The 10,204-nt window shown below is 60.2% G+C and overlaps 1 protein-coding gene across 10 annotated transcripts; it reads right to left on the reverse strand.

The window, feature by feature from the left end:
* On the reverse strand, window positions 1-10,134 carry ADAM15 (ADAM metallopeptidase domain 15). Of its 10 annotated transcripts, none has more exons than XM_065902908.1 (23): window positions 9,939-10,134; window positions 8,639-8,745; window positions 7,961-8,037; window positions 7,449-7,527; window positions 7,199-7,275; window positions 6,914-7,106; window positions 6,069-6,134; window positions 5,918-5,986; window positions 5,672-5,841; window positions 5,443-5,527; window positions 4,858-5,006; window positions 4,607-4,781; window positions 4,287-4,379; window positions 3,852-4,156; window positions 3,564-3,765; window positions 3,229-3,306; window positions 2,702-2,774; window positions 2,423-2,561; window positions 1,976-2,045; window positions 1,286-1,357; window positions 801-872; window positions 438-681; window positions 1-338 (listed from the first exon to the last, which is right to left on the reverse strand). In XM_065902908.1, exons 1-23 carry the CDS (start codon window positions 10,015-10,017, stop codon window positions 286-288), a joined length of 2,727 nt encoding a protein of 908 aa, XP_065758980.1. In that variant the 5' UTR covers window positions 10,018-10,134; the 3' UTR covers window positions 1-285. The 10 variants fall into 10 exon arrangements, with proteins under 10 accessions (XP_065758980.1, XP_065758971.1, XP_065759009.1 ...); XM_065902899.1 differs by having other exon boundaries at window positions 1,286-1,360; XM_065902937.1 differs by having other exon boundaries at window positions 2-338; window positions 438-562.
* Window positions 10,135-10,204: the final 70 nt, after the last annotated feature.

Here is a 10,204-nt window from a genome sequence, read left to right on the forward strand (position 1 = left end):
CAAACTTGAAGGCGTGCTCTCAAGACCTCACTTTTATTGTAAGTCAGCAGACAGGCTGTGCGCACTTCCTTCAGCTCCGTCCAGCTCCCAAACCCTCCCCAACCCCCAGATGCCGCGGAGTGGGCCGGTCCCCAGAGTGCTGTTTGACAGCAAGTGGAGGTACCCGGTGTCTTAAGACTCCTGCTCCACAGCGTCCAGGCTCCGGCTCCTTCAGTCACCGTGGGGGGCTTCAGGGGTCAGGTCTGCCTATTGACGTCCTAAGTCCAGGCTGGAGGCAGCAGAACCTCAGGAGAAGTTAGAGGTAGAGCGAGGACGCTGCTGGGGGCGGCGGCGCAGGCCTGGGATGTGGAAAGCCAAGAAAAAAGGTCAGAGGTGCTGTTTTCCCAGACCACTCGCCCAATCCACCCATCCTCCGCGCCTCTCCTCTCCTCTCCTACCTGGAGGGTACCACTGGGGGCGGGATTCCAGCTCCAGGGCCAGGCAGGTCACCAGAAGGGCGCCGGCCGTGAGGGTCAGCAGGCAGTGGTTTTCTCGGGGGTGGGGGCTTGGTGGGCCCCTGTGACTGAGAGAGAGAAGGCCAGCTTGGGAGAGCGTATCATGTTGTTCACCTCTGACGCACTGATGCTGGGGAGCACCAGCTTGAGAGGTGGCATCATAGGTCACCTGTGTCTCCAAACGAACCTGTCACCATTAAAGATGCCACTGGGGTATGTGGCCTCAGGCACAGAGGGCGTCTTGCCACCAGCACCACAGCCCTGGGTGGGGGGAAAGGCTGTGCCCTTCTCTCCCCCCACGGTTACCTTTGGGCGCCTCACCACCGGGTCAGCGGGCAGAGGGCGGGTGGGGGGATTGGGTCGGTCTGCCAGCTCAGCCTGAACAGAGAGAGGGGCGGTGACTATGAGAGCACAGCCAGGGGCAGTGGACATGCGACGGATCTCCCCAGGGGTTCAGGTCAACATGCAAAGTCAGCCAGGGGGCAGGAGAGAACTGGGACATGCGCATGGGGCTTGAGTGCATGCCAGGAGAGGCCTCAGGGGAGAAAGGTGTGGGTCACTGGGGGTGTCCCTGGCCAACTGCAGTCCCGCCACTGACCACTAGATGGTGGTAGAAACCAAGGCAGACGGCTCACCCTTTGCTGCTTCTGGGGCTCAGAGTGTCTGAAGGCTGAGGGCACCCTGGTCCCCTAATGACGAGTGCTACTGGCAGGGAACAGGGATGAGAGCTGCGGTTGGGCACCAAGCCTCCCACCTGCCCTGGGCCAGGGCCGGGCCTGGCCCAGATTTACCTGGAGTCTCTTGGGCACAGGGTCAGGAGGCAGCGGCCTGGAAGGAGGGGCCGGGAAGCCAAGAGCACTAGCCTGCTGAGAGAGCAGGAGGAGCAGACAGGCAGGGGGCGAGGGAGGGAGCAGAGAGACAGATGTGGGCAGAGAGGTGTTAGTGCTCAGGGATGGGCAGCCAGGGCCCCAGGGGCAGTGGGGGCTGTGCATGCATGCGGTTATTCAATTGCATGCAGAGAGGGTGACAAGTGGTGGAGTAGGCATGCAGACCACCTCCACACACGCACTCCTGTCATCAGATCCAGGGGGCTCAGGGCAGAGGCACTCACCAGCCCTTCTACACTTGGTGGCCTGGGCCTCATCAGGTCCCGGCACACCGAAGCCCACTCTGAGCACCCCCTCGTGCCCTCCTGGGGCACCACTGCTGGGAGCACAGGGAGACCCACCTTTGAAAGCCACTGGCTTGGCCAGCTCGCAGAGCTCAGCACTCCTTCCTCTAGGTGATTGCCCCGCCCCAGTCCAGACTGGACTGTTTCTCAGCCTGCAGCCAGGGGAGGTGCGGGGAGGGCTGGCCCTGACTCCAGTGACTGACTCATGGGCGATGCAAGTCTTTCTCTGAGTCCAGAGCCTTGGACACCCCCACCCAAGCTGGATTCCTGCCTGGGTCGGGGCCCTCTCTGCTCTGGCATACAGACTTACCTTGGCACCTGGCATCAGCAGGGCCCTCTGTGGGGGTCCTGGGCGTTCTGGGGGACCAGACTGGGCTGCCCTGAGCATGGAGAAAGGCAAGGAGGGTGAGGACCCAGCCTCAGACCATTTTGTGCCCATAGGCAGCCCTTGAATGGGGTTAATTCTTTGTGGCCCCTTGGAGCATGGTTTAGGCCAAATCAGAGGTGAGGAGGGGAAGCTGATCAGCCTGACAGATGGCCCCACTTATCCAGCCCTGGGGCTCCTGGAGAGAAATGGTCCTAGCACTGCAGTTGCCCCATCTGGGTCTACACGTGAGGTGAAGAGTTATGGGGCACAAGTAGGGAAGGGGGTGGTATGGGGTATGGTCTGGGGGCTGCCCAGGGGATGGGGGCAGGGTTTCAGAGCTGTGGTCCTTAACAGAGATGTTGAGAGAGTTGGTAACAGGGAGGCTGGTACCTGTATTGGCAGCTGGGTCCTTTGAGCTGGCAGAGTCGTTGGTGCAGGCGGGCACGGTGCCAGTAGCTGGCACCAAGGAGCACCAGGACCAGCAACAACAGGAGGCTGAGGGGCAGCCCTGTGGTCAGGGAGCTGGTTGCTGTGGGTGAGATCAGGTGATCAGTGAAGTGAAAGGGTCAGGGGTCACAGGGAGGCAAGGGACCAGCAGTGAATGGATCAGGAAAAGAGGGGTGATGAAGGACGCCCTCTCAGCTGCCCCTGCGCCCCACGCCGTGCTACCTCTGGTGTGGGTGGTGCAGTCTGGGGGTGCCCAGCCATCCTCACAGTGGCAGCGTCTGTTGCTGTCGCAGACCTAGGATGCACAGGTTGGACAGTGAGGAGCTGGGCCCTCTGGGGCCACGTTTCCCTGTCCCCAGCTTTTCAGGATCTCAGATGTCCATGGCTGGGCATGCTGAGGATGAGGAGGTAGAAGGTGCCACTGCTCTGGAGAGAGGGACTCAATCGGCGCCAGCAGCAGAGGAAATTAGATTGAACTCACACTGTGAGTGCCTTCTATCTGTCGGCCACTGTGCCAGAAGCTAGTGTTGTACTCACCTCATGTGCCCCGGGAAGTGGGTACTACTATTATGCCCATTAGTTAGATGAGGAACTGAGCTCAGAGAGGTTAATAACCTGCCAGGGGTCCCACAGTTAAGACATGGTAGAGCGAGGATTAGAACCCAGGTGTGTCTGTTTGCAAAGCCCACCATTATTTTCCTTCCCAGAGGCTCCCTGCTCCCTCTTCATCTCCCCCCATGCCAGCTCACCCCATGCCCATGGCATCTCCTTCGACATTCCTGTGCTCCCAGGACCTCTACTGGCTGGCACTGCTGCTCAACACACACCTGCCCAGTGGGGAGAGAAGAGCAAAGATCACCCTCTCACACGCTTTACTGGCACTGGGAGGCCGAGGCCCAGCACACTTTTACAGATGGGGACACCAAGGCTCACAGGACCACAGGACTCTGCTCCATCTGAAGTGAGAATCTGAACTCCCCTCAGAGCCTGCACTGTTTGCACTGGTGGCTAATGAGGCCTGGGCACTGCTCACAGCAGTTCAGACATTCCTCCCCACCTGGCCCTGCCCACTGAGGCTACTCACCAGGCCGGGGCCACAGGCTGTGCCAGGCAGAGTCAAGAGGGGCTGGGCCACGTCGTTGCCCAGGTCCAGGTGTACCCAGCTGCAGTTCAACTTCAGCTGGGTCCCGTTGGCTTCCAGCATCTCCCAGCGGAGATCCCGGGCTGAGCCCAGCAGAGGCTGGGCCCTCCCGCCCTGGCACTGGAGTTGCCCGCACATGGCATCTCTGGGGTGAGGGAGGAGGTGCAGGGTCAGTGTGGTGGAGCCAAGATGCCCACAGGCCTAGAGGAGGAGCCAGGTTCCCTCACTTACCGAGGGGCACAGGACACATAACTGCCGTCAGGGTTGCGCCCACAGCTCCCAAAGGCGTCCCCTCTAGTGTTGGCAGTAAGGAGGCAGAGCTGTGCGGCGGGCCTGGCCCCAGGCCCCCAGAGAGCCTGGCACTGCTGGGCATAGGAGGCACAACGTCCTAGCATGCACACAGCCTGTCCGCCAGCACATGGCTCACCGTCCCCCATGCTGACATCCGGGGGGCACTGGGAGCTGTCTCCGGGGCAGAACTCGGGTAAGTCGCATTCACCTCTGGTGGGGCGACACTTCCAGCCAGCTGGACGCAGCTGTGGAGGGTGGGTGAATGTCAGTATGGGGTTGGGGGCAAATCCAGCCAGGCCCTGGGAGTTAGGATGACCTTTTCCACCCTGGCCCCTGGCAGGTGGGCTCTGGGTGGCCGGTCCAGTCTGGGCTCACCTGGCAATTGTGACAGCAGAGTCCATCAGATGCGCACTGGGCCCCTGGCCTCAGCTGGCAGGTGAAGTAGTCACAGCAGGGATCAGTGCAGTCCTGTAGGGAAGGGCACAGAAGGCCAGGCATCAGAGCGGTCTGGCCTGGGACCCTACCCCAACTGCCCCCTGGAGCCTGAACCCTAGGCCTGTGCACGGCGGATGAGAGCTAGAGCTGGACAGCCTGCCTGCTGTCCCCACAGACAGGCAGGTGGGGAGCGGGGCTCTGGGGGCTTAGAGACAGCCGATGAGCCAGGGTGAGGGCACAGCTCTGGGGGAGGGGCTTACATCTGGGAAGCCACAGTCACACTGCTCGCCGGGCTCCACCAACATATTTCCGCAGACACTGGCCATAGAAGGCAGATCGGACAGCCGTTCAAAGAGGCAGCTGCCCATTCCACCCAGGAGGGCTTTCTCCAGGGCCTGTCGGCTGCAGTTGCTGAAGTTCAAGCCTGGCAGGAAGCTGGGGATGACAGCAAGGAGGTTGGGGCTGCAGACCTCCCCCTGCCCCCTTCCCTCTCCATCCTGCAGTTACTCACTCTGTGGAGGCCTCCATGATGCAGCTCTTGGCTGGGGCTGGACCCGGACAGGGGCAGCTATTCCCAGGGGAGTCATGGCCCAGGCCCAGGCTGTGTCCCAGCTCGTGGGCTATTGAGGAGGCGACTCCCAGGATGCTCGTGGAGTGGTCCTGTCATTGGGGAGGGGATAGCCCAGGTCGCGCACCAGCCTGATTGCTCCTGTTCTCTCTTCATCTGACCTCTTGGGCCCTGAGCAGGTCCCGCCTCCCTTCTTAAGTGCTTCTAAACCAGGAGGAGAGCCCAGGCCTGGGTGGTAGGAAACCTGGGCTCTAGCTCAGCTCTGTTCCCCATATCTCACTGTATGGCCCTGGGAGAGCACCAAGGTCCTTTGGGCCTCAGCTGTCCCCCCCTCCCCCAAGAAATGGGCAGAGCTTCTAGGTGAAGGCATGATGAGCTGGCCATAGGCGAGGGGCACCTTCCATGCACCCCTGCCCTCTCTACCCTCAGCTTGGGGTTGGTAACTTTGCTGGGGGTTTCAGTGACTATGTGGTACCACAGCTGTAGGACTTGGATGGGGAATGGGGAGGAGATGTGCACATAGCTCACCATATTCACACCTCCTGAAAACTCAGGAGAACAGATGGAGTTCTGGATGGCCATGCCCACCGTGGGCCCAGAGAATGACGTGGCGCTGTGGGATTGAGAGGTCAAAGGTTAGGGCTCCAAAGTAAAAGTGGCCAGAGCTTCAGGCCCTCAGGGAGGGAGCTGGGGTATGAAATTGGCCAGGCCAAGGCAGAGCCAGACCCTGCTGGCTGATCCTGGGGGGGTGTCTTACGTCACCAGCTGGGCACTGTCGTGGGGCAACCGAGGCAGCAGGTTTGTCCGGCGCCAGTGGAGGAAGCTGTCTAACGTGAGACCTGGGTTCTGGCTTATCTCTATCAGGTCGTGCTGAGTCCAGGCCTCCAGGCCCACTAGTGCCACCCGGACATTCATAGGCCTGAAGAACTGGAAGAGAACTGGGACTCAGGAGAGGGTTCCCAAGGTTGGGGGCCATCAGGATGCTGTCAGGCCTGATACTCACTGTGTCCAGGAGGAGGGCCACTTCCAGGGTGCGGTTCAGTAGGCTCTGGAAGTCCCAGTGCCTCTGGACCTGCGGGTCAAGAGAGGTGACCAGGAAAGGTAGCACGGCTGGCAGAGGTCAGGGGAGGGCAGCCAGGGGCCGGCCAGCTCACCTCGGAATGGTCAGCCACAATCACCAGCTCAACAATCTTGGTCTCTGTCACCACGTCCCGCCTCCACTGTGGACAAGAGGAAGGAGCATCAGACACACCCACCAGTCACCACCCGCAGCCACGCCCAACTGGCCAGGCTGTGTCCACACCCACCCTGTGTGGTCAAAGTGAAGAGAGTGAAGAGTCCATTTTACAGAGAACCACGGAGAACCTGGGAGGCCGGGGACTTGCCCAAGTGGACTAAGAATAGGTTATGAAGCTGGGAGTAGAGCCCTGCTTTTCTGGCTTCAAATTCAGTGCTTTTTCCAAATTAGGGGGAAAAAAAAAAAAAAGCTGACACCATCAAATACTTAACATATGCCAGACAGATTGGAGTTCTAAGCATTTACATACATATATATATGTATGTAGATACATTTAATCTTCACAGTAATCCTATAAGGTAAGTAGTTCCATTATCCCCATTGAATAAATTGAGTTCTTACTGCTTGATGATCAGTAACTATGTATTTGCTATATCCAAGTGAGAGCTCTCTGCATTTGGATCATAAGACAGATGAAGGGTTTGAGTCAAGTGCCTGCATCCAAATCCTGGAAATACCATGTATTAGTTGAATGGCCTTGACCAAGTCACTTAACCTCTTAGAGCCAGTTTTCTCACTAAAACAGAGCTATGGATAGCACCTACCCCCCAGGGTTGCTGGGGTGAGTGAAGGAGTTAATGTTTACAAAGTGCCTGGTACTGCGAAATCGCTCCGTGAGCAGGAACTGTCGTTACTATGAGCCAATAGTTCTGAGGGCCAGGGGGACAACAGAAGCCCAGCCCTCCTGCCTTTCCTCCTCACCCGGTGAGTGTGACGCTGTCCCAGGGGGTGCTCCGGTAGAGCCTGAGTGAGCACAGATGCAGGCCAGCTCAGGGCACAAGTGTGGCGTGGCAGGAGGAGGTCTTGGATCCGGGAGATGATCGGGGGACCCTGAAGGTCCCCAGGCCCCAGCTCCACGGAGTAGCTTCTCTCTGGGGACAGGATCACTAAGCCCCTATGCAAAGATGCAGGAAGTCAGAAAGCTTGCCAGCCCTATACCTCGTTTACCCTCACTTTCTCCACCTTCATGGATTAGACCCCTTGTACCTGAGCCCAGAGCAGGTGCAGAGAGAGACCCAGGAGTGGGCGTGGCCATGCACTCTCCCCTCGTAGCAGCAGTTCTCCTACAGCAGAGAAACATGAGTGCTGACCTGAAGGCCAGGCCAGATCTGAGCCAGGAGGCTAGCTTGTTGGTGAGGATATGCAGTGTCCTCCCATCCTCTAGGGATGGCACCTTCCAGTTGCCCCTTCCCTTATCCCCTTGGACCAGAAACGGGGCACAAGATGGCCTACTCACCAGAGTATGTCCCTCACTGACCACCCGGGTGCCATCAGGCTGGTACCACACCAGGGTTGGGCGGCCTGAGACTAGCTCCCTGCGGAATGAAGAAAAAGGAGGGCAGGGTCAGCTGCCTCTTAGGATGGTGCAGTGACAGCTTGAGGCCTGGAGGGGGTAGAGGGGCGGCTGGGGGCTAGGCAATCCCCCCAACCTTCCTGCTTCCCCTCGAGTATCAGAGTATGGTGGTTGGGCTATAGACTGGCTACAAACCCAGGCTATCTGGGTTCCAATCTAGTCTTTAGCACCCACCAGCTGTGTGACCTTGAGGGAGTTATTTAACGTCTCTGTGCCTTGACTTCTTCACCTATGAGGCCAATAATAATACATAATAATATCTACTTGATAGAGGTTGTTGTGAAGATTTAGTGCGTTCAGGCTCTTAGTACCTAAGTACCACATTGTAGTACCACCTCGTAGATGCTATGAGTTGTTAGTCGTGTTATTAGTAACATTACTGCTATCATTATTACCTATTCTGCAGCAGCTCCAGGATGTGACTCTCACCATCCAATTCCAGTTTGATCCGCAAAGCCTCAGGCAGACTGGTCTGTGGGTACCAGAGGGCATGTCACCTCCCTGGCCCTGTCTGTAACTCCTATCTTCTCTAACCAGAAAACCTCAGGCCCTTAGGAGAGCACCGAGGATTAGATCATTGGTGGGGGGATCCCGAGGGAGGGGCCAGGAAGCCCTGCCTGGCCTGGGGCATTGTTCTGGGGGGTTGTGTGGGGAGGTCAAGGAAGGTATCTGAGCCGCCCCTTCTCGGCTTCCTGCCCAGAGAGGAAGCATCATGGAGGGCCCAGTGCAGGCCCCAGCCCTTCCTCTGACTCAGCTTTAGAATTGGGAGGGGAGGGTGTCTGGTGGGGCCCGACCCTCTCCAAGTCCCCCCACTGAGAGAACCGACCACAGGAGACCAAGAGAGCAAGTTTGGCCTCAGTGGAGATGGACGACTTGGGTGGGGCTGAGGCAGACAGATGTGTGTGTAGACGGGAGAGGGAGATAAGTGAAGCCAGGTGCTGGGGTGGGCAGGGAGAGGCGGCAGGCCCGGGATGGCCATGCTGCTGCGAAGTGCACTCACCCGCTCTCAGCCTGCCTCTGCCTGGAGGCACCTGGTTACTCAGGGTGGTGGGGGGTGCGAGAGAGAGGCTCACCTGAAGCACCGCTGCTTGGCTGAGCGTGAGGTTGTCCCGAAGGATCCGGGGCTCCAGAGGTCCTTTCTGGGCCCTCTCTGGCCTCGCCTGCGTCTCCTCAGTGACACCTGCAGGGTTCCCAGGACACCCCAAAAGAGTGCTGAGAGAATCAGCGCCAGGGCTGGAGGTGGCTGCTGCCCTCTGACCCACCTGGCTCCCAACCCATCAAGGCCCTTCTCTGCTTGAAGGGCTCCTACACTGCATTCTGGGACTTCAGGGAGAATACTAGAGGGTGGGGGCTTCTCTCCAGTTTTTTCCTTTCATCCCACCAACCCATCCACAAGTCCTCAGAGAAAGAAGTTCAGCATGCCCAGCCTGTTGTCCTTCCCTGTCCCCCTCAGACCAATCCCAGGTTCTCACAGGGACCCTCCCCCTGTTCCCACTCCCTCCCAACCCCCTCCTCCCCAGGAACGCCCCCTCTCAGGACTGGGCGAAGCCTTGTGGCCCAGTGCCCACTCACCCTCCCTTTCCTCACATCAGAGATGCTGGGAACGCCCATTTCTGGGTGAGCATTGCAAACACCCCCTCCCTAAATACCCCTCATGCCCAGTTAGGCACACCCGCTCCCCAAGCCTCTGCTTCCTCCCGGAGTCCCCCCCACCCCCCCACCAAATGGCCCTCTCTCCTCCGGACACTCCACCCCCGCCTGCCCTCTCGGCCCCCAGCCCAAGACAGCAGCGGGAAGTGAAAGTTCCAAGGAGGGGTTGGTGTCCCAGCTTCTTTCCTGGCCAACTCTCCCATTCCTGGCTCCTCCCGGGCCCCCTCCCGCTCGGCGAGCTTTCTGGTGGGATCAGCACCAGGGTGAGGGGTGCCGGCCTCTCAGGCCTGGGATGAGGGCCCGGGAAGTATCCTCTTCGCCAAACCCTAGGAGCCGTGCCTACTCGGCGCCCTGGCACCGGGTGGAACGATCAGCTAGGCCCCAGAGGAGCGAAGACGTCAGTCCCGGGGAGCAAAGCCCCACTACCGCGATCCTGAGGGGGTGCTGAGCCAGGCCCCGCGGTGCCCGGTCCCGGAGCCTGAAAGTGTCCGCGGGGACCCTGCAGAGGATGACCGGCCCAGGGGCGCCGGCATCCCTCCGCCTTCCCTCCCCACTCCATCGCCCCGTCGCCGGGTCCTCGGCCCAGAACATCAGACTAGGGCAGGTTGTGCTCTGAATGGGGTCTCTCGGGGTCTCCGGCCGACCCCAGGACCCCAGGGTCTCCCGACTTCCCCGCGCGTCCTGCCCGGGCGACCCCCGGCCCACTTCTGGCCAGGCACTCACCTATATCTGGGAGCGGCCGGGAGGGCAGTGGGCTGCCCGCGCCCAGGAGCCCCAGGGCCCAGAGCAGCGCCAGGCGCATGGCAGCGCCGCCCGGGGCCGGGCGAGGGCAGCAGGTGCTGGGCCGGGCGCCGAGGAGCCGCGGCTGCCGGGTCGGCTTCTCGCACCTCGCAGCCAGGCGCAGCCACAGGCCCCTCCCAGGCTCCTCCCACCCGGCCAGAACCAGGCCCCGCCCCGAGGCCCCGCCCCTGGAAAGGCTCCACCCCCAC

This window comes from Muntiacus reevesi, chromosome 1 (assembly GCF_963930625.1).
Source record: "Muntiacus reevesi chromosome 1, mMunRee1.1, whole genome shotgun sequence".
Lineage (NCBI taxonomy): Eukaryota > Metazoa > Chordata > Mammalia > Artiodactyla > Cervidae > Muntiacus > Muntiacus reevesi.